At 41.1% G+C, this 27,676-nt stretch overlaps 1 protein-coding gene, 2 long non-coding RNA genes and 1 other non-coding gene across 4 annotated transcripts; 1 reads left to right on the top strand and 3 right to left on the bottom strand.

The window, feature by feature from the left end:
- Positions 1 to 367: 367 nt before the first annotated feature.
- On the bottom strand, positions 368 to 27,398 carry LOC105381667 (tripartite motif-containing protein 2). The gene is made up of 12 exons (XM_048622822.1): positions 26,876 to 27,398; positions 25,228 to 25,337; positions 24,307 to 24,944; positions 22,107 to 22,347; positions 21,262 to 21,424; positions 16,820 to 16,996; positions 8,412 to 8,515; positions 7,588 to 7,673; positions 7,085 to 7,243; positions 2,790 to 2,922; positions 1,895 to 2,148; positions 368 to 1,588 (listed from the first exon to the last, which is right to left on the bottom strand). The coding sequence occupies exons 1-11, from the start codon at positions 26,893 to 26,895 to the stop codon at positions 1,898 to 1,900; spliced, it is 2,082 nt and encodes a 693-aa protein (XP_048478779.1). The 5' UTR covers positions 26,896 to 27,398; the 3' UTR covers positions 368 to 1,588; positions 1,895 to 1,897.
- On the bottom strand, positions 2,397 to 2,503 carry LOC119693092. Its single transcript, XR_005254468.2, has one exon. It is a non-coding gene; the product is annotated as a U6 spliceosomal RNA (small nuclear RNA).
- LOC125488911 lies at positions 9,883 to 11,409 on the top strand. The gene is made up of 2 exons (XR_007266586.1): positions 9,883 to 10,237; positions 10,314 to 11,409. It is a non-coding gene; the product is annotated as an uncharacterized LOC125488911 (long non-coding RNA).
- Positions 10,174 to 13,288, bottom strand: LOC125488912. Its single transcript, XR_007266587.1, has 2 exons — positions 12,261 to 13,288; positions 10,174 to 12,095 (listed from the first exon to the last, which is right to left on the bottom strand). It is a non-coding gene; the product is annotated as an uncharacterized LOC125488912 (long non-coding RNA).
- Positions 27,399 to 27,676: the final 278 nt, after the last annotated feature.

The raw sequence follows: 27,676 nt of genomic DNA on the forward strand, positions 1-27,676 counted from the left end.
CAGCAATAAATAATATACACAAAATTTATACGGTTTTAAATAAAATACTACTGTAAAAATATGATATTTTTTCCATGGCTTGGGTAAATTTTGCTTCCAAAAAAAAAACTAAATCAAAACCAAACATAGTATTATTTACACAAAAAAAGACCTTCAGTCTGCATCCTAATTCTCAATCGACTATTTAACTTCATTAAATTACAAACATGTCCATAGTGTTCCCATTATAATATTAAGATATTGCTTCTACCTTTATCCAGTTATTTTAACTTAAGTGCATTTTATATCCAAGCTTGCCAAAAGTCTTATCCACGTACATTTAGGTATCAATTTGATTTGTCACAAATGCAGTGATTTCTCTAGATAAAGATAATTTATCATCTAAATCTAGCAATATGGAGACTTCCTTATTACGTGATATGGGTGTTATCGTTTTAAATTGAGCAATTAATGTTCAAGGTTTACAAGATATTTTAAGAAACACGCTAGATTTTAATTTAATGTAAATATTATGATTTGTTCGTGATAATGTGCTTGTGTTATTAATTTATTATGTTATTAACCATTAATGAAGGCGTTTAGGCGGTTTATGAGTTTTTGTCTATTACAAAAATATATGACTGTTGATATTTTTACATGAAATATAGAAGTCGATTTTGAGATTCAAATTTCTTACAGCTTAATTGAATATACATTTTAAATTCAATGATCTTAAATGCCGTTTTAACATGACTAGTGAACAGCTTCACATTAAAAGTTTTTTTCAATAATTTATTTTTAACGCATTCGCGAACTCCAATATTACAAAAGAAGTAAATAATTTCATGTTTTACACACGTGAACTATGCCTACATGAAAAATCAGTCGCTAATTAAATAATAAAAAGAACACCAAACTTTAAGTGTTTCTTATAACGATTACGTGCCGATATAATTATAAAAACAGTAGTACAATCAACTTAATACAAAATAAATACTGTAAGTACTAAGAATATTAAAGAATGATAATAAATTGCGACCCCACATCGTTCTCAGGAATAATATCCGACAGTGCTCATTATGTTACATACGTAGATACAGTACATAACATAAGCAGCAAAACTGGACCAATGGTGATGGGGACTGGCAGCTATCTAAGAGGCCTGGTCTGGACAATCACAGACCTATTTATGCATCAATAATTTTACAAGAGAGATTTTTAGTTCAAACTCAGCGTCAATATTTGACGGAATATCAGTTGAAGCTTAAACACAGAGACCTACATTTACAGTTTCAAAAATATCAGATCTTTCCCTCTTATTAAATTAGTAAGACACATATGCAACGGTATTACAAATTGACCGTCAAACATTACCAATGCCTAAATCTCTGTTTAAGATAACTTTTTTTTTGCAGTAAGTGCCATCTCATTGGTCTGTCCCATTATAGGCGTTAGGGCCGTCGTGTGGGGTCTAATGACTTTGGTGCCTGTACCTCCAACAGTCCCAGATATGGCCATCAGTTCGCATCTACTCGATAGACTAGCATGAAATTCGATTACCGTTCGCCGTATGGCAGCTTCCTTACTTCCTTACCTACATCAGTCTCATCTGCAACAATACAAAAGCATAATTAAACTTACTTACAAGTAAGTACTTAATTTTGTACTTATAGATCGTTTGAGGGAATATTATGACTAAACTATAAGCGGCTCTACTATAGCTCATAATATTTCAGATCGTATAAATACGAAAGTGCGTTTTTGGTTTAAGCTCTCGAAAAAAAAATACCTTTATAACCTACAATAGTCATTTTACTACTCTAGCCAGTCCGTAATGTCATGCTGTCGGTTCATCATACTTTCACCTGACCGCATGAGACATAAAGTAAATAAAAAATAAATGAACTAAACGTACCATTCACCAATAAGTGTGCAACCGCAGACAGTCGCCGGCCAGATCAGCCAGCAACGCCCTCTTCCCTGGCAGCAGCGTCAGTCCCGCCACTCGACGGGGCTTCTTGTCAGCGAGCTCACAAGCCGCCAGGACCCGCCCGGACCCACCCGCTTCTAGTACGACGAGAGAGGGTCTCCCACGGACAGAGCGCGCGCAGACTATGTGGGTGCCGTTTTCTGACTTCTCGAGGGCCACTCCGCCGTAACCTCCACGACCTAAAAAACGTAGATTTAGTCATTACTAGCTGTTCCCGCGAGCATCGCTTCGCCTTAAAAAGGTTTTCCCGTGGGAATTCCGGGATAAAAACAATAGCCTATGTGTTGATCCAGGGTGTCCGCTACCTCCATACCAAATGTCATTAAAATCGGATCAGCCGTTTTGACGTGAAGAGGTAACAAACATACACATACACAGGTACAACGTACATACTCACACACTTTTGTGAGTAAGGTTGAAATTTTCAAAAAATGTGGAACGCTTCACGATTTTGCGTGTCATCCTTGCGCAGGGGCCATGCTAATCTTCTCTGTATCGTTCCAATTTTAGTATATGTACTGCCGAAGCAAGTACACTAACGACGGATTCAAATTTCTATATGTACTGACCGATGTAAAAAACTTTAATACCGCGATGTAGGATCCTATACGATTACAAGCACTTCCATACAATAAGGTAGTCAACGCCATCTAGTTAATGTTTCTGTAACTACTCTTATATTTTGTATACTTCGGCCGTTGAGATAATGCGTGTTTGACGTTCGTTCCTTTGCAGTCATCAAATATCTATGGAATTTCGAATGTCAAAAACGCATTCTATCAACGGCCATACTTTAGACAAGTATATTTGCACAAAATACCTTTGGGTACTGGAGCCATGGTGGCCTTCAGGTTTCCTTGCAGGTCGTATATCTTGACGCTGGTGTCGGCCACCACGAGCATGTCTTCAGTGAGCGCCACTCCGCCCACCAGACCGAGGTCTCCGTTGCCCACCTGAAACAATATCATCATCATCATCAGCCTTCAATCGCCCACTGTTGAGTATGGGGCTCCTTTTTTGTACGCCAATTATTCCGGTCCTGTGTCGCTCTGGTCCACTGCTTCCCCGAAACAATATGTAATTTCTAAATTCTTCTTCTTCTTCGCCATTTTCAAAATCAAAGGCCCCCTTCAGTCTATGCCACACTCATTACGATCTTGGACTATCAATATCCATTTGCTAATTTAATGATATGAAAAAATCACATGATATAATTTAACAGTTTTATATATATTTTTATTAAATCAATTTGAATACAATCACAAGTTCAAGTTTGTAAACAAAATGCGATATTATCTGAATATCATGGTCTTAACATTAACAATGACAACAATAATGAAAGTCACGGCTATACCAACATAATATATTATTAACACAATTAATTATAATTAATTACCAAGAATTACTAGAGATAAGACACACAGGTGGAACAAATTTGTTTACTTGTGTTTGCGTTGTATTGTACCCATCGTAAATATTAAAGTTTAATGAACGATTAAAGATTATAACCTTGCAGTGTACTGACTGCTCCAGTTTAGAATTATTAACTTACTAATTGAATAAAAAATATAAGCGACAGATACCTAGCTAAGTTGTTAGCTTACAATATTTATGACCCTGTTATAAGTTGTATAACAGAAGTAGGACCAACTGATACGATAGTTAGTAGTAATACTAATGTAAATTTAAACTGCCAGGTACGACAAGAGATGAGCAACTGAGAGTTGTACACCAGAACATTCAGGGGCTTTCTCGCAAACTTCTAATGTTAGAGTTATTTTTAGAACAATACGACGTAGACATAATTTGTATTACTGAACATCACCTAAAAAATGATGACATGAATTTTAATGTAAAAAATTACAATGTTATTAGCTCATTTAATAGGAAATCGTTAGACAAAGGAGGATCATTAATATTTGTAAAGAACAATTTAAAATGTAAGGAAAGGAAAGATATTGTAAAATTATCAGTCGAAAGAATAGCTGAACTAGCCTGTGTTGAGATGGACAAGTATATAATTGTAAGCGTGTACAGGCCCCCATCTACTGACTATAAAGTATTTGAGAAAGTGATGGAGGATAGTTTTACCATCTTATCTAGGAGCTCAAAACAAGTGGTCGTGGTGGGAGATTTTAATATTGATTTATTAGTTGAGACTTCTATGAAATGTTCTATAGTTAACTTGTTTAAGTCATTTAATTTAAGTAATGTTTTCCTGGAACCAACCAGAATTACTCCCACCTCAGCGACTTGTATTGATAATATTTACTGTAATTGTGATTTTACTAATAATTCTGTAATCAATTGCTTACCATCCGACCACAGTGGGCAAATTATTACGTTTCCTTGTACTTTTGAACGTAAGTCAGCCACTTTCAAGTTCAGACCAGTAACATCATACAGAATTGATACATAAGTTTAAATCTCGATTGAACAGTAAACTTGACTACTGTAGAAGCTCTGAAAGAAATCCCAATGATGCCTTTAAGGAAATATTTCAAGGTTTGTCTCGAGAATTTGAAAACGTGTTCACTAAGAAAGAAGTAGATGTTAATTGTAAACTAAGTCTTAATGACTGGGCAACATCGGGAATTTATAAGAGCAGACGTAAATTATATGATCTCTATGAACAGCGTACATTTACTCATGACGATAACTTTAGAGATTATGTAAAGAAATATACAAAGATATTCAAAGCCGTTTGCCACCAAGCTAAATCAGATTATATAAATAGAAAGATTAAAAACTCTAATAACAAGATTAAAACCGTATGGAATATCATTAATACTGAAACCGGGAAGAATAAACCACGTGATTTAAATTTTGAACTTAAAATTAATGATAAAATTGTTTCATCTAGTGAAGAAGTGGCTTCCGTCTTTGAAGATTTTTTCCGTAGTATACCGATAGCTAAAACTGAGAACCTTGATTCATCTTGCGCTGAAGCTGAACGTTTGCTAAGAGGGAATGCACCGCCTTGCGATCTCGACTTTCAATTTCATGGTATAAATACACAGACTATAATTAGCACTTATAAAGAATTAAATTTAAAAATGACAGAAGATTTATGGGGCATGTCCGTTAAAGTTATTAGTCATGTTATTGATGTCCTAGCACCCCACTTGGCTAATCTTTTTAACAGATGCATTGAGGTCGGTGTATTCCCCGATTTGATGAAACTTAGCAAACTAATACCGCTTTTTAAATCTGGTGAGAAAAATGATCCCAATAATTTTAGGCCTGTATCAGTTTTGCCAGTACTGAGTAAAATATTTGAAAAAATTATGCTGCATCAAATGCTTTCGCACTTTAGTATTCACGGCCTTCTCCATAACCAACAGTTCGGTTTCACCAAAGGTCGATCTACAACTGACGCTGGTGTCGCGTTGGTCAAACACATATTTAGTGCTTGGGAAGAGCGTCTTGATGCTGTGGGTGTATTTTGCGATCTATCGAAAGCATTTGATTGTGTGGATCATGCCACTCTACTTATGAAACTTAAATATTATGGGCTAACTGGCAAAGCTCTTACATTATTGGAATCATACTTGACCAACAGAACTCAACTAGTTGACATAAATGGAGTGCGTTCGGCTGGCTGTCCTGTCAGTATGGGTGTTCCCCAAGGATCGATTTTAGGACCATTCTTGTTTCTTGTATATGTTAACGATTTACCGTTTTTGGTAGATAAATTATGTGAGATAGTACTCTTTGCTTGCTGATGATACTTCACTTATATTTAAGTTGAAGCGACAAGAAATCAATTTTGACAATGCAAACAGTACTCTTTCCATAGTTGCTAATTGGTTCACTGTAAATAATTTAGCTCTTAACTCCAAGAAAACAAAATGTATTAAATTCACTTTGCCTAATGTAAGACAAGTAGAGACATATTTGACATTGAATAACGATAAGCTAGAGTTAGTAAATGAAACGGTATTCCTGGGTATTACAATTGACTCAAAGTTGCAATGGGGACCCCATATTGAGAGGATAGCCGGTAGATTGAGTTCTGCAGCTTATGTGGTTAGAACCATTAGACAGTTAACAGATGTAGATACAGCCAGGCTTGTGTATTTTAGTTATTTTCATAGTGTTATGTCTTACGGAATTCTATTGTGGGGACGAGCGGCTGACATTAATCAAATCTTTGTTCTGCAAAAACGAGCAATTCGAGCCATATATGTATTAGGGTCTAGAATTTCATTAAGAGATACGTTCAAGGAAATAGGTATACTAACTGTTCCATGCCAATATATCTATGAAAATATTATGTATGTTCGTAAAAACTTAAATTCATTTAGTAAAGTAGGAGCCACTCACGGTATTGAGACCAGAAACAAAAATAAGTTGCTTTTCCCCACACTCAGACTTTCGAAAACAAACACATCATTCATGGGGAACTGTATACGTTTTTATAATAAATTATCAAATGAAGCAATAAACCTTACTGAGCAAAAATTTAAGAATTATGTTAAAGCTACATTATGTAGTAAAGCTTACTATAGTATAAATGATTATTTAAACGACAAAAACGCGTGGTCATGTCCACCTCAGCTAAGGCTATTGAAAAAATGAAATGGATATAGGTACTTAAGTAAAATTGTAGGTACTAGATATAAGTAAAAATTGTAATAGATATATAAGGAAAAAGTTGAAAAGATGCTCGAGGAGTTTCTTTCGCCATTTCTTTCCTTCTCAATGACGGGGCCTTTGTGAAATGGTGGTAGATGACTATCGACAAATAATTGTAAAATTTTACGTCGATTAAACCATTTGAATTTGAATCTTAATATACCTACCTATTTATTACTAAGAGAAAACAGTATTTTTGAATGTTTTATACTATTTACAGATAAGCTATAATAGGCATTCTTTCTACTTAGGTTCTTACACATAGGAATTTCCATTTTAATCCCTAAAATTATAATGATGATTGTAGCTTGTCCTATCTCGGACCTTGTCCATGAGCTCTCAAAGGCAAGCAAGCAATCCAAATCCATATTAATTTTATTTCCCCCGTTTCTCCTACCTCAAATCGATATACACGTGGTAGTTCTTACACGGCCCCCATGCAACTTCCATGTGGCAATATAAACCTTATCCACACACCTCAAGCTCGATATCCCCGTGCTCGTCGAACACGAACACAGCTCTCGCCCCGTTGTCGGCGACGGCGACGCGTCGTGACGTCACGTCGCAGGCGACCGCGACAGGTTCTACCAGGCGTGGGGACGTGATGGAGCGGATTGTAGAGCCGTCCGTGCTTATCTGTGGGTAGATAGATAGAGGTAGGGTGGGGTTTTGTAAGAGAAGTTTGTGGAGGTTGTAAGCGATAGGTATATTGAATATTTTTTAGTATGGGATTGACTTTGAAATGTAGTTTATGTTGTGATTGAATTAGAAAAAAAATAAAATAAATGAAAGTCTATAAGCAAATTGTTACTTTAACCTACAATTTAAAAGATTACAATTAAAGTTTCGACTGATATACTAAGTTACTAACTGACCGACAAGTATTCGGAAGTGTAGTATTCAAGATAAATATTGCCATTTATGTATCTCAAATAACGCTCAGAAGTTTTTGTTAGCTATCTTTTTTATGATGTACTAACCTCTGTGAGCGTGCGGGTCCTCCAGTTGATGACCATGACTCCCTCCGCCGTCACCGCGATGCCGGTGCAACTTCTGCCCGCCAGACCTGGAATTCCAACAGAGGGAATTATTAATTTAAAAAAAAATCACTGTTTTTATACAATTGAAACATGAAGCCTCAACTGAATGAAAAAATAATTTATATATTGGCATATATGGATCGCACGGCTCTGGTCAACAGCGCACCCCTTACTAGAGGCATTCGCCTGTTAAATATACTGGCTGATGAGGTCGACATCCTGGTTTGTACAATGAACCAACTCGAGAGAGCAATCACCGTGTTCCTATGCTATGAAAATCCAAAGTAGTATTATACTGTGTAAATATTAATGTTATAATTTATTATTTTAAGCAATGTTATTGTGTTGTGGTTATATTTATGTAGAAAATCTAATTTGTTATTTTTATATTTGTATAATGAAATGTAATGTAAAAATTGTATTTATAGCATAAGTCAAGAATGTCGCATTGGTGTAACTACTGTTAAGGGATGTCATATTCTATTCGTTAAGGCATGTCTTTTTTAAATAAAATAAATAAATAAATAAATATATTTGTATCTATAAATTGGCATATTCGCCTTTGCCGAAACTAAGTTACACTACAAAATCTTGGGTTTATGACGTCATCACTAGGCACTCTGTGAGTCACCAATGCGAATAATAATATGTTTCAGGTGACGGTAGGATTTCTGCTGTCAGTATGTATAATCTCTTCCATACTCCCACTTAGGCCTACAACAGCCACCATATTCATCTTATTTCTTTATCTGTTGGAGTCATACCTTCATTAATGATATGTGCCTTGAAGGCGAGCGTCTCGTCGTCCAGTACTGTGACGCGCGAGTTGCCCGCGTCCAGCACGTAGATCTCGCCGCGCTTCTGACATCTGCAAACAGGATAAAAAGAGATTCTTAGTTTCACTTTAGCAGAAAAAGGAACTAAACATTCAATTAGAATATTAGGATACATAGTAGTGCAGCGGCAGAGGGCGCCACCTGGCTACATGTACCAGGCTAGCAGACACTGTAACACCATTATTTTTGTAACTTAACATTTCGTTTATTGTTTACATCAGGGGGGGGTCAGTGCCTTAATGGTTGAACTTTTAGTAGAAGGTAGTGCCATCTCTTTATATTACTCTTACTACCAAAAAAGATGTAAGATGGCGTTATCAACAGTCCATAGAACAATAACAAGACACATAGATAAGTAGTATTTGAATGTTAACATTGTCATGATCTATGGCTTTTATGAAGAAATTGCGTGTCAGTGTCAGTTCAGTTGTCTTACAATGTCTCGCAAATAACATTTTTGTAATAAAAGCCTATACTCTCGGTATATCGTTATTTATAAATTTTATATACCTACAAATAAAAATAAACATGGTGTGTCAAGAAAAACCATCTTTATCCGCAAAAAGTGTTTTTATGAAATTCTTGTGACCTGACAGATTCCATATGGATCCAGGTTCCATGTGGTTCCACGGGAACCGAGCTGAAATTGCGGCACTGGCAAAGAGTGATCGACATCTTCATATCCGCTGAAGATTAAAATACTATGTGTACCAAACTGATAAATGTCGTCAAAGATTTGCCTCGCGAGGATAAATGATGCACTATTGGACGAAATGACTTTATCACCACAAGTGACAAGATTTGCTTCTCTTGGGAAACATAAAATAGCAAAACATGAATTGGTTTTCATGGTGAAAGGAATACACACACCCACTCGCATATTATTTTACAAGTGACATGAACAAAACTGAACAACATTGTTATATGCGAGGTAATAAAGAATTATATAATAATTTGTTTTTATTTATTGTTGCATGTAGGTAGGTACATAAATAGATTGAACTTAAATTTAGCTGATAAATGTAATAACTGTTGTGTGGTGTAACTACGTTAACGCAAATATGTCTTATATCTTTATAGATTGAAGTTAATAGCCGGATCCCCACCAGACGATCCAACGCGATCCGATCGCGCGATCCAAGGAATCTTACATACTAAACTTCTTGGATCGGGCGATCGGATCGCATTGGATCGTTTGGTGGAGATCCGGCTATTAACTTGTGATAACAATATCTATATATACAGGGTGTCCCAACAGGGCACCCTGTATGTATGTACAATGAGGTTGAGCAATATAAAGAGATGGCGTTGTAGGCTCCGTATGACGTATAGAGTATGACAAAAAACTCCTCTAGATGGCACTCTTTCCACAATTGTTTATTTTTTCTCTATGGTTTACATTCTGTTTGTTTACTTTGTTAGTCTTGTCAAGTATCAGCTGTCAAATTCGACACACAGGATAGATTTTCAGTTGTTGTCTGTGGTCCTTTGAGAAACTCGTGCTAGATCGTCATCGGACAGTGGTCAGTGGCGACATGACGCTCAGAACAATGATCGTGCTGACTGGCCACAGAGTAGTTTTGTGACGATGAGCTGACATCCCCGGTGACGGCTTTTTTTTCGGAACTGGCAAGGAGGCAAACCATTCTCTGTCAGAACGTCTCGACTCTCGAGTAAATGTGTGGTTAGATTTTTCTTCCCGCCCGCGTGGCGCAGGCCGTATTGGTACCAAGTTCCTTGCTTCATATTTCCTGGTGAGTATTTCGATCGTGGGTTCAGGTTATCTGATTGGTCTACGAGATAGATTCTGACTAAGTTGTTTCTTTGCAGTTACCAGATACGTGCCACAGACACCCACGCAGCATCACACCATGTGTACCTAACCTGAATTGCCGAGTGAGTAAACTAGCATTTCGTTGTTATTCGATTTCCGATGACTTTGGATTTCGAAAGCCATCTGCCTTGTCTTTATTTCTACACGTAGCAACGTCTAACCCCGCGTATTTCTTTTACAGCAATTTCAATCCTGCCCGGTGGAGCGTGCGATTGCCAGACGCGTGTCACCTGACCCAACCCCAAGGTAAGCGCCATGACCTTCCACGTGTCGATTAGGTTATTTTGCAAGTGTCACGTTTAAACAGCAAAGCTACCGCCTTTGAGACGAGATCTAACCTTCCCATAATCGTTTGATTAGTGATTGACCGTAGGTTTTAGGTTAGAAATACCCAGGGGCCATTCAAGACACGTCACTTGAGACATGTTAGCTAGGCCTTCGCTGTCCTTACCGACCCATCCTTGACCCAAGGCTGTTTCTCGCGATTCCAGAAGGTGTCGTTGGTGACCAGAGCCGTCAGCGAGCCACGAGCCGTCCGGAGCTCCTGTCCTGGCCCCGTCCGACAGTCCAGGTTGGCCGTTGTATGTTCGTTGAGCGGATACTGAGGAATTTCCTTAGGATTTCTATTAATCTTCAGCGGCATCAGCCTTCTAACGCCGCTGCTGAATGTAGGATTGCAAAGGCAGAACCCGGGTGGACTCTAGCGGGTTAAAACCTTTATTTTATTTTTTTTACTTCGTAGGGAGCCCCGTTAGAACGGGCAGTAGTATCTAAATTGCACTTTGAACCTTTTGTAGGCGCTAGGCTATCAACGTCCTTCGGTTACGGGGCCTTAACGTTAAACTGCTATCCCATTGAAGTAATATAGAAGTTTCTCTGGGGGTTAATACCATCTTTCTATCCCTGTGGCGTGAAACACAGGGGTAGAACCTTTGGTTTCCTCACTTTAATGTAATTTCCTTGCCATACCTTGTATACTTCAACCAGACAATTATAAGGACTTAATCCCTGGTCTCATTTTAGACCTATTTGAGTTATAAAATATTGTGTGAGGCAGGGTTTTGATAAATAAATATTAATAACTGTACCACATTCTGATATTTTTATTTTCCACCTCATTGTAATTTCACTACCCACTACACAGTGGAAAATAGGCTTACATTTGGCGCCCGAGCAGAGTTTAATCCGTTAGCTTATAGTCTAATCTATCGCTTAGACAGGCCTGAGTCCACCCGGGGGGGGTAATTAGAAATTAATTAGTCTTATAATTTCTTGTGTGTGTTTTGCGTGTGTCATCGTGACGTGCTGACAGAGAATCACTGCAGAAGGTTTTTTTTTTTTAATTTATTAACTTAATAAGGCTGTATTTTTTTTGTGTGAATATTGTGTTAAAAATTTTAACCTCTTATTTCAGACATTTTATTTTATTGACTGAACATGCCTTATTTTTTTTTGTTGAGATTGCGTTAAATTTGTATAACCTCTTATTCCAAACGTTATTCAAAGGAAAACCTTCTGCTGGAATTTTATTTAGTTAATTATTGAACAATTAAATATTGAACAGTTGGTGATTGTTTTTAAACAATTTTGCTGAGACATTGTTATTGTCTGTTTAACTTAAACACTCAACTTTTAATAATTACAGTTTTGTTTTATCAATTTTTTGTAAAAATAACCAAATTTTTTTACAAGGTCAACCTTTTATGAGTTAATATATTGTTTTACACATCATTTAACTGTCAGTTATAACTTAACTTTACTTAAGTTTAATATTGTACCTGGACTTACTGAAACATACTTTAAGGAGGAAGCATTTATTTTGAAGATATTGTTGTTTATTGTTCTGCTTTTACATTGAACGTTGCGTGTTTTACATAACCATTTAACTGTCAGTTATAACTTAACTTTACTTAAGTTTACTTACGTTAAGTTTACTTACTTACTTAGACTTACTGAAACACACTTTAATGGGAAAGCATTTATTTTTATATTGGTGTTTATTGTTCGACCTTTACATTGAACGTTGATACGGCCTGGGGTCACAAATTGATTTGAACGTGTGCTACCTTAGGGATTAGATCCATATTTTTGTAACATCATGGGGGAACGTCCGATATGTTTCAACCTTTTATTAAAAGATGAATTGACATACGAGGCCACAGTCCGAGGTGTCAAACCTGAGGCCACTGCGGACCAATTAAGATTACAATTAACAGAATTAGCTACGCGGGTGCCTTCGGACGAGGTTATTTACTTTGAGGGAGATGTTACCTCAGAGTTAGAAAAAGTTAAAAACAAAATTAAAGACTTGCAGAGCTCACTTTCAAAACCAAATTTGCAGTTAAAACACATCAAGCGTTGCGAATCATTGGCTAACCATTTATATCACCGCTTAGGTCGTATAAATGCCGTCAGTAAGGAGGAGACTTGTATGCTCGGGGACTTGCTCTTACAACTCGAATCTAGGGACAGCGAACTGAGGTACATTTCTAAAGCTTATCAGGAGCAGGAAAAGAAACAGGATATCCCTGTCGTAGGGTGTATAGAGCCATGTCCTAAGGTGGACCACACACAGATCCAAAAACTGAACCTCGTCTTTAACGGCAGTGATAGTGTGCAAGCATTCGTGCAGCGACTGGAGGAGCTTTGCAATTCTCGAGGTATCTCTGAGGAGACGTTATTTAATTCCGTCGCAGAAATTTTTAGCGGTGACGCCTTGTTTTGGTTTCGGGGTGTCAAGGAGGAGGTCTCGAGTTGGAAAGAGGTTAAGGCTCGTTTGTATGAGGAGTTCCTGCCATTCGATTATAATCGGCGTTTATTACAGGAGGTGCGGTCGCGGACACAAGGTGCTGATGAATCCATCATAAAGTACTTAAGCACAATGCGGAATTATTTTTCTAGGCTCAGCGTGCCGTTACCGGAGTCAGAGCAGCTGGAGATAGTACAAGGTAACCTTAGACCGTTTTACACGAGTCAGTTTGCTCTTACAAACGTCGGGAACTGGAACGAGCTGAAGGAACGCTGTAGGCAGCTGGAGTACGCCAAATACCGAGCAGACTCTTTTGCGGAGCCGCCCCGAGTTTCTGCGAATTCGGTAGCGCCGGACTTAGCCTATCAGGCTAGGAACCGACTTTCGGTTAACGCCGTAGACACCGAGGTGGACTTATTTTGCGTTCGTTGCAGGGTTCTTGGACATGGCCTTTGGCAATGTAGTGCACCACCCACCCAATTGTGTTACTCTTGTGGTTTAAAGGGTGCCACCTTGCACACGTGTCCACGGTGTGGTCCGTCAGTCGCTGAGCCACCGAAACCACAACAAAAGCCAGATCCTGCTGGACCAACCGTTGCTGGGGTAAGCGTGAACAACGAACAGCCTGGAACCAAATCCTCCGGCAGTAGTAGTCGCCGTCGTCGCCGCCGCCGCCGTCGCCGCCGCTGTGAGGAGGCAGGTGATGGAGACGCGGACAGTGGCTTGCGACCTTATTTAGATGTCGCGATTTACCACCATCGTTGCAGAGGGTTGTTGGATTCGGGTTCTACAGTTTCGGTCATTGGCGGAAAGGCGGCCCAATCCCTCTCCAGTTGTGGTACGTTGTATCCAGCTGAGGAGAAATCCATTATCACGGCTAATGGATCACATTCTCCGGTTTCTGGTTTTAAGATTTTACCGGTGACTGTAGAGGATGTTACGGCTTTCGTGAAATTTTATGTCGTTCCTGATATTTCTTCAGAATTGCTGTTAGGTATAGATTTCTGGCGTGCTTTTAATATCGCACCTGATGTTCTGAACCTACTCAATAAAAGAGGAGTCTCTAAAAGCAGGGAACCGTATGCAAGTGAGGTTAGACATTTGAACTCATGCAACGAGTTGATTGCTTCGAAGTGTGTACCGGCTGATAACGCTACTGCCAGTTTGGTAGTTCGTGGTCGTCGCTCACAGGATTGCCAACTCAGTAGGGTTCGTCGAAGCATGGATTCAAAGTCGTACTTGACTGCTAGTTTGACTCCGAATTACGAGAGGTATACAGTAGTTCAACAAGTGTCTGGATTTGTCTACATTCTTGAAGATAGCAATGGGAACCAGACAGAGTGTCACGCCAGGGATATTCTCTGTAGAATTGATGTTCCGTAGGCCACCTTTGTGTGTGTTGACTTACTCTATTGAGTAAGCCAGCAATGCCAAGGGCTCATTTACTATGCGTCGTTGTGTTGCAAAGTCAGTGAATAGTTTCGTAGGCCACCTTTGTGTGTGTTGACTTACTCTATTGAGTAGGCCAACAATGCTAAGGACTCGTTCACTTTGCGTCGTGGAGTTTTTTTTTGTGGGATTTTCCATTTAATTTATTTCAGGGTTTATCTCATTGCTTAGGGACTCTACTGAGTCGGTGAGTGATCTTAACCTTATTGATGTTCACTGGGTTTTCCAGCTATTATCTTTGATTTAGGTTTCTCTTAAATGAGTGACCCACATATTCCGATTGTTTTAGGTGTTTAGGATTTAAAGATGGAGGGCCATCTTTGAATTTTTCTCGTACCCTCGAAAAATTCTGGTGGGGACGGGGGTACTGTAACACCATTATTTTTGTAACTTAACATTTCGTTTATTGTTTACATTCTGTTTGTTTACTTTGTTAGTCTTGTCAAGTATCAGCTGTCAAATTCGACACACAGGATAGATTTTCAGTTGTTGTCTGTGGTCCTTTGAGAAACTCGTGCTAGATCGTCATCGGACAGTGGTCAGTGGCGACATGACGCTCAGAACAATGATCGTGCTGACTGGCCACAGAGTAGTTTTGTGACGATGAGCTGACATCCCCGGTGACGGCTTTTTTTTCGGAACTGGCAAGGAGGCAAACCATTCTCTGTCAGAACGTCTCGACTCTCGAGTAAATGTGTGGTTAGATTTTTCTTCCCGCCCGCGTGGCGCAGGCCGTATTGGTACCAAGTTCCTTGCTTCATATTTCCTGGTGAGTATTTCGATCGTGGGTTCAGGTTATCTGATTGGTCTACGAGATAGATTCTGACTAAGTTGTTTCTTTGCAGTTACCAGATACGTGCCACAGACACCCACGCAGCATCACACCATGTGTACCTAACCTGAATTGCCGAGTGAGTAAACTAGCATTTCGTTGTTATTCGATTTCCGATGACTTTGGATTTCGAAAGCCATCTGCCTTGTCTTTATTTCTACACGTAGCAACGTCTAACCCCGCGTATTTCTTTTACAGCAATTTCAATCCTGCCCGGTGGAGCGTGCGATTGCCAGACGCGTGTCACCTGACCCAACCCCAAGGTAAGCGCCATGACCTTCCACGTGTCGATTAGGTTATTTTGCAAGTGTCACGTTTAAACAGCAAAGCTACCGCCTTTGAGACGAGATCTAACCTTCCCATAATCGTTTGATTAGTGATTGACCGTAGGTTTTAGGTTAGAAATACCCAGGGGCCATTCAAGACACGTCACTTGAGACATGTTAGCTAGGCCTTCGCTGTCCTTACCGACCCATCCTTGACCCAAGGCTGTTTCTCGCGATTCCAGAAGGTGTCGTTGGTGACCAGAGCCGTCAGCGAGCCACGAGCCGTCCGGAGCTCCTGTCCTGGCCCCGTCCGACAGTCCAGGTTGGCCGTTGTATGTTCGTTGAGCGGATACTGAGGAATTTCCTTAGGATTTCTATTAATCTTCAGCGGCATCAGCCTTCTAACGCCGCTGCTGAATGTAGGATTGCAAAGGCAGAACCCGGGTGGACTCTAGCGGGTTAAAACCTTTATTTTATTTTTTTTACTTCGTAGGGAGCCCCGTTAGAACGGGCAGTAGTATCTAAATTGCACTTTGAACCTTTTGTAGGCGCTAGGCTATCAACGTCCTTCGGTTACGGGGCCTTAACGTTAAACTGCTATCCCATTGAAGTAATATAGAAGTTTCTCTGGGGGTTAATACCATCTTTCTATCCCTGTGGCGTGAAACACAGGGGTAGAACCTTTGGTTTCCTCACTTTAATGTAATTTCCTTGCCATACCTTGTATACTTCAACCAGACAATTATAAGGACTTAATCCCTGGTCTCATTTTAGACCTATTTGAGTTATAAAATATTGTGTGAGGCAGGGTTTTGATAAATAAATATTAATAACTGTACCACATTCTGATATTTTTATTTTCCACCTCATTGTAATTTCACTACCCACTACACAGTGGAAAATAGGCTTACAACACCGGGCAGAGCTCGCACTGACCTGGCGGTGGCGACGGGCTGGTTGAGCTGCTCCTTGCCGGAGCCCCGCGAGCCCCACACCAGCAGCGCGGCGGCAGAGGGCGCCACCTGGCTACATGTACCAGGCTAGCAGACACCGGGCAGAGCTCGCACTGACCTGGCCGTGGCGACGGGCTGGTTGAGCTGCTCCTTGCCGGAGCCCCGCGAGCCCCACACCAGCAGCGCGGCGGCAGAGGGCGCCACCTGGCTACATGTACCAGGCTAGCAGACACCGGGCAGAGCTCGCACTGACCTGGCGGTCGCGACGGGCTGGTTGAGCTGCTCCTTGCCGGAGCCCCGCGAGCCCCACACCAGCAGCGCGGCGGCAGAGGGCGCCACTTCCGCACGTAGAGGCGAGTCTCGAACGGCGCGCGAGAATATGAGCACTTTCACGCTGATCGAGCCCGCGCTCCAGGGACGCATCGTGATTCTGGAATGGAGATTTAGGTGATTTAATTGATTTTGTATTTGTACGGTTTCCTCAATGAAAGCATTAACAAGTAAGACAAATAGGTCTCGGACAACGAAGTAAACTTTAAATTGAATAAGTATCATTTCTTACCACAGATGGCAGCACATGTCTAATCATTTTAGATTTGTCACGTGCCAACAAACAAGAGGAACTACGTGCCGTGTTATTGAAAACATTACCTTGTTTGTTCGTCCGAGATTTATTACTGATATACAAGTAATTACCGCTGTGATGTTACGGGAAAGCAATTAAAAATACAGTGACATGTATATTTGTTGCCAATCAATTGGAAGATGGGAAGAAGCAGTACGTTTTAGTGAGTAAACAGGTCATTTATTGAACACTGTGAGAGTGAGCTAAGACAGTAACGGTCAAGAACCAGAAAGGGACAGCGATATTTGCATCTCACCGACGGCCTTGTTGAGTGACGCTGTCAAACCAAGCGGCCAATCAAATCTCTTCGCGCACTGTCAGTGTCACTTGTCACTTGTCAAATTTGACGTCTGTGACGGATGACGCTCCATTCCACGCAGTCAAATATACATTCTGTTGGTGCCTCGGTCCGTGTGATGTGATACCCAGAGATGTCTCGCGGCGAATTCACCCAGTGCCGGTGGGTTACCAGTGCTTTCCGTTGCTATGCATAGACAATGCTTTCTTATGCGGTCAATGCTTGTTTGCTTCATGGACAATGCTTTGATCTTAGTTAGACTCTGATTTTTGGTTTTATTAATTAATCTATATTGTATCGCCTCTTGCTTAAATGGCTATGCTTTTGTTTTCCATTGTGAATTGACATTTAAATATTATTTTAGAATTTTATTGTTTAATTTAATGAATTTTTATGTATTTACTTAAAGACTTTAATATATTTTGACTTTTTATAATGATGAATGAATAATAATTATATTAGTAATCTGTATTCAGACTTTTTTGGTTTGAGCATAAGGTACGGAAATTCATATAAGTTAAGTATATATTATTATTATTATTATTAATTTTTTTTTATGTTTGTGTTCGGTCAAGTTTGACAATTAATTAATGTGACATTTTTGTTAAAAACAAATAGTATAAATATACCTTTTTTGTTATTTATCGAATATTATGAATGTTTCTAGGGCGGTTTGTCCCCACTGCCCCGGCTCCTCAAGACAGTTTGTGATTCCCAGAGGGTTGAATGTTCATATAAGCCGAGTGCATAGGGATGTTGCTTCCCAGCCTTCAGTGGATGTTCAGGGTGATGATGCCAGTAATTCGCGTTCCTTGTTTGAGGATTTGCCTATGTGGAAAAAAAGGGTCCGTATCCTTAAACATATCCCGAAAGGCGCGAGATGTTTGGCTGCAGAAAAATTGTCTCAGGCTATTGAGAAGTGTATTCAGTCAAACACCACCCAGGATTGGTTTGAATTGCAGTCATTTGCTTACACATGCCTGAGAGTCCCCTCTTCCGCAGACAGGGGCAGGTCTCTGACGTCCAAGGTAAAAGAAAACCTCACGGCTGGTGGCTTGGGTGTGCCTTTGCCCACTGACGTCACGTCGCGGTGTGTATCGGCGAGCGGAAGGGCTCTGTATAAGCTAGTTGAGACCAAAGTTTTCGATGGTGATGTTAGTGGTGCGGTACGTATTTTACTGTCTGACTCTTCTTTGGCGGATGATAGCGATGCTACGGTAGAGGCACTTCGGCTTAAGCACCCGATACCGAGTAGGGACTTACAGTTTCCACCTGAACCGAACCTTTCTAGTGTATTTCTGACTGTGGAGGTGAAGGACGTTGCGCAGGCGATTGAATCGTTCAATAGTGGTTCGGCAGGCGGCTTGGACGGTATTCGCCCCGGTCATCTCAAGGAATTGACTTCACCTGCGGCTGGTGATGCTGGTGCGACTCTTTTACGCTCGTTATGCTCATTGGCGAATTTTATGCTGAAGGGAATGGTTAATAGAGAGGTATGCCCTTTTTTATATGGAGCCTCGCTATGCGCCTTAAATAAAAAGGATGGTGGTATCCGACCCATCGCCGTAGGTAGTGTGTTTCGCCGTCTCGTGGCCAAGCTCGGCTGTAGCGCTGTCAGAGAAGAAATGTCTGAATACCTGCAGCCTTTGCAGTTGGGGTTTGGTGTGCCTTTAGGGTGCGAGGCGGCCATTCACGCCGCTCGGTCTTTTGCCTATTTAAGGGATGGATCGGATAGCATCATTTTCAAGGTTGATTTAGAAAATGCGTTTAACACGGTGGAGCGGGACGTATTTTTAAAAAGGGTTTTAGAGCGCGTTCCGTCTCTCTTCCCGTTTCTCCACCAATGTTACGCAAGGCCCTCAAACTTATTCTTTGGAACTATCCCTGTCGAGTCTCAAGTAGGGGCGCAGCAGGGTGACCCTTTAGGCCCCCTAATTTTTAGCCTGGCCATACATGACGTGGTGTCTTCCCTCCGGTCGCCGTTGAACCTATGGTACTTAGACGATGGCACCGTGGGGGGTGACGCAGATGAGGTTTTGAGCGACATTGAATCTCTGGTTCAGGGCTTGGCTGCATTGGGCTTGCGAATTAATCCACGGAAGTCAGAGGTGTTTGCGTGTGCTGGTCAGTTGTCGCCGGCTACCCAGGAACGGCTGGACGTGTTGGTGCCAGGTGCTAAGGTTTTGGACAGGACAACATTCATGCTTTTGGGTGCGCCAATTTTTCCCGAAGGAGTGCCAGCTCTGGTTTTGTCCAAGATGCGTACGTTGGCTGAAACCAAGTCGCACCTCTGCCAGCTTTCAGCACACGTGGCGCTTTCCATCTTGCGGGGCTGTTTGTCCATACCGAGGCTGACATATTCGCTGCGTACAGCCCCAGTTTGGCTGCATAGAGAGGAGTCCAAGCAGTACGATGAGGTGTTGAAGGACCTCCTGGAGGCTATTGTCAACATCAGCATGTCCAATGAGCAGTGGTCTCAAGCGGCGCTTCCTGTGAGGTATGGTGGGCTGGGTTTAAGGCGCTTGGAGGACACTCAACTGCCGGCTTTTCTGGCGTCGTCGTGTGGGGTGCTGCGGCTTGCACTTCACTCGCATTTTACATGTTAATGGTGATGAGTTCAGTATTCCCCACGCGGCAGAGGCCCTGGAGTTATGGCAGTCTGTGTGTCCTGAGAGTGCTGTGCCGGTGCAGCCTGAGCGTCAGCGTGATTGGGACGAGGAGCAGTGTCGCTTGCAGTTGAACATGCTGATGCTGCGCAATGCCGGGGCTGAGTTGGCGCGTTTGCGGGCGGTCTCTCAGCCAGAGTCAGGGTTGTGGCTGCATGCTTTGCCATCGCCGCAGTTGGGAACGTTGTTAGACAACGATTCCTTGCGGGTGGCGGTGGCTCTGCGTCTCGGCTGCACTGTGGTGGAACCCCATGTTTGTGTCTGCGGCGCGCGGGTGGATCAATCGGGACGTCACGGGTTACACTGTGTGCGTAGTGCGGGCAGGTTCTCACGGCACCATGCTATCAATGACATCGTCCGGAGAGCTCTTGTTTCTGCGGATGTCCCGGCGGTCCTGGAGCCACCAGGGTTGTCCCGGGCTGATGGCAAGCGTCCGGATGGACTCACCATGGTGCCGTGGGAGAAGGGCCGCAGTTTACTCTGGGACGCGACGTGCGTCTGCACCCTCGCGCCGTCTCACGTGCAGTCTACAGCGGCCAATGCGGGTGCCGCTGCTGAAGCCGCGGCTCGGCTTAAAAAACTTAAATATAGCCAGCTAATGCAGCGGTATCTGTTTGTGCCCTTGGCTGTGGAGACGATGGGGGTGTGGGGAGAAGAGGGCAGGGCCTTCTTAAGGGAAATCACCAGACGCTTGAGGAGTCGTGGTCTGGGATCTTCTTCCGGGGCACACCTGATGCAGAGGCTATCCCTGGCTGTGCAGCGTGGTAACGCTGCCAGTGTCATGGGTACCTTTGGGTCGGGTGTGGCTCGGAGGGGTATTTTTGATTAGTTAGTTATTATAAGTAAGTAGTAAGTATATTTGTAGGTATATTATAATTATTATTAATTTTTTTTTTGACGAAACTTGTAGTGGATATAATGCATGTTTGTGACTTATATGTTTTTATGAATAAATGAATTATGTGTGTGGTAGTTCTAACTTTTATGAATTATAAGTGTACCCAGAGGAACTTAAAAGTATCTTCTTCACAGTGGTCTGTCTGTGTCGGTGACCAGGTCGCCGCCGGTGCCGCCGCGGTGGCCATGTAGCCTGGTCTACACTGTACCTGTAGGCGCCCGAGTCCTGGTCGCTGACGGCGCACGGCAGCGGCGCGTCGTCCAATGTGGCCGCGGCCGACACCGGGTCGCCGCCGGTGCGCCGCGCCGAGCCGTGGTAGTCCACCGTGTGCAGCCAGATGCACACTTCTAGGCCGCACACGCACGGGGATTCTGTGGGTGGGGAGAGGATGTGGTTATAAGTTGATACTTGGCGCTAAGCTTCCGAGTTCGAACTTGGTCAGGGAAATATTTGTTTTTTAAACAGATAATTGGGATGGGCCCTAGCGTTTGGATCTTTATATTGTTGTTTAATGTGTGTGTTGTGTGATATTAGAAAATTGTCTAGTCTTGAAAGAGTCTGTGTGTATATGGATGGATGTTTAGGTATGCGAGATACATATGTATGGATTGCGTGGCTTTATCCAAATTGTTTGGGTTATCTTGACATATTCCGAGAAGTATTCAAAGATTGTGAGTATGTTTACAAGCAAAAATCTGTGTAATTACAAACACAAACAACACACATGTTGCATATGGGTGTTATTTGTATTAGAAGACGGAATTCCACGATTGTCTGCACCCTGCCAAATTCACATACGGCCACTAGGAATCCTCTCTATTCAGCCGGTGCTTCATTATCAGCCAATAATCCGCCACTCATAGACACAACACTCTAGTTTCGGCCGTAAAGACCAGCAGGCTGGAGGCCTTACAACATTTTGAAGCTAAGGCATATCTAAGGTCGTTACCCCAACAGACCAGAGGACCGCCAAATTTATACACAAGCGCTCTGGACCCACAAAAGGCGTGGGCTGGAGCACGTAAGTTCTACATGAGGTGGTTCATCACTCACCTAACTGCAAAGAACACAGTCCAGGGAACGTAGTGCTAGTCCGCACTCTGCCCAGTTCACAAAGCGCTTCCAGGAACCTCTGCTGTGCGTCATTATGGGCAAAGTCCACGGCTAGAAAGGCGTTTTCTCTTGGCTCAGCTAACGCCGCTGCGTCACTGAGACGGGCCCCGAGTGCCGCCGCCCGGCTGGATACTTCGCGGACCTCGACTTGTTGTTGCAGGCCCGAGCATTCCGCTTCTACCTGTGGAGGGGGAGTAGAGGTGGTTATTTATTGGTTGTTCGAAGTTTTCGTAGTGCGGAGAGTAGAAGAAGAGTTTGTAAAATTATAAAAAAACATAAAGAATAATATGCCCAGTACTAGACAATCGTACAGTGAAACTATAAAGTCCTGAAATTAAATGAGGGCACTGCTATCTTTCATGTAGCAACCCTATATAGCGAAACATAACTGACTTTGATACTTGAAATTTTGGCTGTTAACTTCCTACCTATTTATGTATTCTAAAAACAACTTACCATCCACAAAAAAGCTCTTATACAAGCTAGAAGGTGTTAATATGAAGGCTAATAGTGAAACCAATAAATATTTATTTAGATAACGTTATTACAACTGTATAAAAAAACTGGATCTGTTGACGAAGGGCACACATAGTAAAGACATCAATTTCTCTTTTTTGACGGCCAGTTCTGTTTCATCCAGGAGTTAGAAATATTCCATATTTTGCCCTCTTTGGCACGCTGGTCCGATATAACTATAAAATAAAATAAAAAAATCTTTTTGAGTTACACAATGCCCCCCAAATTCACACAATATGAATTTAGTAAGTAAACAAACATATATCTTCAAGTATCAAAATGTTAAGGTTTGACTCAACTGAAACCAGATGAAACCTAAAATCAGTGGTATGTAAACAATGTTCGACTTGGGCTCTAAACCTAGGTTTATCGATAAATGAAGCGTTGGTACTAATAAAAAAATGAGTTATTACAATTTGTACAATGCTACATACCCGTCATAGACGCTGTACGAGCGTAAACATCTTCCAAATTCGACAAAATGTGTCCAGCTTGATGTTCCGCTAAACATTGTATTAAAACTCGATAAATAACTTCACTAGCTTGACTACGAATATTTTTCTACATCTTCCTAATTGCAACCAAGCGTAAATTGTTGCTTTTATCTATATTATCCTTATAATAAATAAGAAAATTCAAAAAAAACAGCAAACCACCTATTGACATAAACAATTGTTATGACTTTTATGTTTCTTTTCTAATGGTGCCAGGCTCCTGAAAATTTTAGTTCCTCTAACATTAATTTCAGGACTTTATAGTTTCACTGTATGTGGGAACATAACGTATACCTGAATGGAAAATTAAGAATCAGAAAGAAGCCGGTGCCCAATTCTACGGCGTATGTGATGCTACCACCATTTGCAATACCTAATGATATTCTTATACTTAGGAGGAATTCCATTGTATTAAAATTCCATAGATACAGGAAACAGCATTTGCAAATATTTTAGCTGCTTACGGAAGGTTATCATTTGTCATCAACTCGTCACAGTTATTTATTTTCTACACTTATAGGATGTATATCACGGTCAATTAGTTGTCAGTAATTGCATTTACATATCAGCGTGTATGCATATGAGGAACATACGCATTAGCGACTGATAATGGCGCGCTAATGTAGTGCCGGGGTTAAAGTGCCGCCCAACACATTTATTACTTTGTAAACATAACAAACGGAATTATGTAATATATATAATTATATATGTAAGCGGAATGTTCAGCAGTGCAAATCGTGATGCATTAATTCCATAAAGCGCATTAAGTAGGATGTATGTTTATACAAGTATTACTTATTATAGCATCTACTTATTTAGATATGCTTGATAATTGATATAACTGTGGAGTTTCTAAGAAACAAAGAACATGGAGTTTTTTTTTTGGCCCTTCTTTACTTTTTATAATTTTTAAACTCGTTTAATGACACTCGTTTTTTGCTGCACTCAACTAATAGGTCATGAATTCAACTGTACCTCACTCTATCTTTTTTCCATACCGAGGTGTCGTACTGCTCCCCAAAGGTCTCCCTTTGATCTTACCCTGTCATGGACTTCCTCAAATCTTCACCCCAGTAATAAATGCAGTGAAGACCAATTAGCTACGATAAACAAAATCAACCAGCACTGACCTTAGTCTTCTCGGCATCGATGAGCTTCAGCTGTTCTTCCAGAAGCTTCCGCTTGTGCGTGGCGGCGGCGGCGGCGGCGGCGCGCAGGTCGGCGTGGCGGCGGTCCAGCGCGGCGCGTAGTTCCGCCACGTGCCGGTCGATGGCGTCCTCCGCCGCTGTCGCCGCCGCCTCCAGCCGCCGCAGCTCCGTCGCCACCGCCTCCCGCGCTGACCCCAGCTTGCTCAGGCACTCATTCGCCCGATACAACAAAATCTCCGACATTCTTTTTAACGCTATCGAGAATGGGACTACTGTATGATCGCACGGCGTGTCACTGTGCGGCCCGTCGGCGCAGTGGCGGCAGAACACACAATCACAAGTCTCACAGAAGAGCAGCTCGCGGCCGGGGTGCGAGCTGCACTGCGGGATGACCTCGCGCCGCTGCCGCGCCATGAGGTCCAGCAGCTGGTTGACGAGGAAGGAGGGCGGCAGCGCGGCCACGCCCCCGCGCGGGACGGTGATCAGCTCGCGGCAGATGGGGCAGCGGAAGTGGCCGGCGTCGCGCGTCTGCGAGGCGGCGATGCGCGTGAGGCAGTGCAGGCACACCGTGTGCGAGCACGGCAGCAGCTTAGGAGTGTGCTCGCCGCCGTCGTACGTGCCTGCGAATAGCACCACACAGCTTTATTTATAACCTTAAAGGGGCTAAATTGGGAGCCGGCTGGAGACGTTAAATTTAACATTGTAAGTTCGATAATCGAGACAAGTTTGTTTTGGAGTAAAGAAGTTACTGTTGGGTAAATGTTTACAATATTATGTATAGTAAGTGAAGCAGTATGAAATTAATGGATCAACTAAAAGGAGACAGTAGGTAGGTATAGGTAGAGATGTGTCACGCTCGTGCAAAGTACCAGGAGCTAATGGAACAAAGGGGTGTGTACTAACATAGACACGTGCCGCACGTGAGGAAGCTCTCGTTAAAGTCCTCGTAGTTGATGGAGACAGTCTCGACGAGCGTGGAGCTCATGCTGGCCATGCCGACGCCGAGCCGCGAGCTGCCGTCACAACAAAAACACTCAATATACAAACAGAGACTTTATTTAAAAAATACTGGTTCGGAAACGAATATTTAAAAAATAAGTGGCCAATGGTAACGATACTTTATTTAGAAGCATGTCTTACTAAATGCAGACTCAATGCACTCGTGTATATTAGTGCATTTGCTCGCCAGATGAGTGTTGCATTTGCAAATTTGTGAGTCGCGGCGGTCGCCGACTCTCAGCGGGAATGAGAATTCATGGCGTCATAAAACACATTCAAAGTGGCAAAATGTCGTAAATGAATAGGCTCAATGAAAGGGGCTTCATTTGACAACTGAAAGTGAACCTTATTTTGCAATGCTGATGTTCCACTGTTCCGAGTACCAATGTTAACTCTTGTGGTGGTGAAGTTGGGTTATTATAGGTACTGTAGGTATAGGTAAATTATGAAGTATGTTACAAATAAATACCAAGTTTTACTAATTGCAAATAAATGAACCAAAAGTTTCTGTGGTAAATAATTTTAGTTTTAGTGATTATAAATCAAACAGCAATGTAATTATAAGATTTTAGAATCAATTTAACTGCCTGCTATTAAAATCCTATTGACTTTTAGTTTTGAAATGACCTATTTATGGAATTGTAACTATGATTGTAATTTTAAATTATAGTAGGTATTGTATTTTATTTGATGTATCATTGCAGCAAACTTACTTCATGTCACACACACTAATAAAACAAACTCAAGATAACACTAATAATGCTTTTAGAAAATCAATACTGGAAAGAATCTTGCGCACCTAATAATTACAAGATAATTACTGAGATTCATTACTACATATCCCGCCCATATAAATAAATAATCTAACTAACATTATCTTAGTAGTTATGCATACTTAGTAATATAGGTACACATATATTGATATTGATTTAATGCATAGTGGCCAATAGGACAGCCGTGTTTGCATTAGTGATTCAGCAGATTGCCCACATTCTTTTCCTTATGGGTCACTATGGTTTTTCACTGTGATGAAGGGATTAGCTTGTCAAATTAACTCAGTTGCTGATGACCCAGCAATGTCCCATGTTAATTTTCTCTTTTAAAGTTTTTTTTTCACTGAAAATTAAATAGGTATTCTTATTATAAAGAAAATTTTAGGAAATTTACACAGGAAGTTAGGTTCCTTAAATGTTCTTTAAATGCCATAATAATTATGAAAACATGTTACAAATATTACAAAATCCTTATAGTTATAGCCAGTTCTAGGTCATTTATTTGCAATTGCACTTAGAATGTAACTTGAGGTAGTGCTTAGGCAGTACAATGGCGAGAAGTGTTTACTAATGTAGGTAACTTGTAGGTAGAACAATGCTAGCAATAATAGGTATTCCAATATCAACAATATGCTAGCTAGCAAAATATCAATAAGTTTTCGTGTGGAATCGAAATACACAGTGTTTGTGAACCTATTTTGAGAATGAATGGATAAGTGCATAATTATTATAAAAAGGAATAGTACTAACTAAACATAATATTATGCAGGTGTACTCACAGAAAAGAACAACAATACATGGGCGTAGCCACAAATCGATGTTTTAAGCACTAGTTTTATCTCATAATCGCCACTTAGACTTGCTTAGAACTTTACAGGTAGGTATTTTGAAGTAAATGCAATGTATGAATAGATCAGTGGACGTAAACACATTATTTACAACATAGCCATTTCGACTTCTAGAACCAATTAGTTACACTCTTTGAAGATGCAAACAATTCGAAATATTCACGTTTTATTTATAACAACACGAAAGAATAAACAAAACTGTATTTACGGTCTATTCTCTTTCATAACCGATCGATAAGCGCCAGGAAAACTATTCTCGTAAAGTACTCATGACAAAGAAACATTACATATTTCATGTGGAGACGGCCGATTTAATTATTGATATTGATGGAAAAGCAAGTTGTATTTGAGAAGAATAGTTTGAAGGTTTCAATTTGACTAATCACATTATTAAAACACTATTTTTAGTCCTGTTTAAATTTATCAAAAATACGACTCCATCGCGATAACCTCACCAAAAGTCCAAAACAAATGTCAGATTTGAAGTAAAAAAAAAAAACTTGCAAAGAATCAGTGTTGCCATGACTAGCTTTGTTTTTATACCAAAACCAGTTTTACTCGGCAGTCGTGTGTTTGTTTTGAGATTTCGTGTTTTTGAAGTGGAGTTGTAAAGTTATTATTTATTGGTAGGCACAGTAGGCAGATAAGCACATTACACAATTTATCCAAAGTTAACTATTAGTCGTATATGCCGTCCGTATATAGGCAGCTATAGCAATCTGGTTAAAAGTT

This window comes from Plutella xylostella, chromosome 8 (assembly GCF_932276165.1).
Source record: "Plutella xylostella chromosome 8, ilPluXylo3.1, whole genome shotgun sequence".
NCBI classification, from domain to species: Eukaryota; Metazoa; Arthropoda; class Insecta; order Lepidoptera; family Plutellidae; genus Plutella; species Plutella xylostella.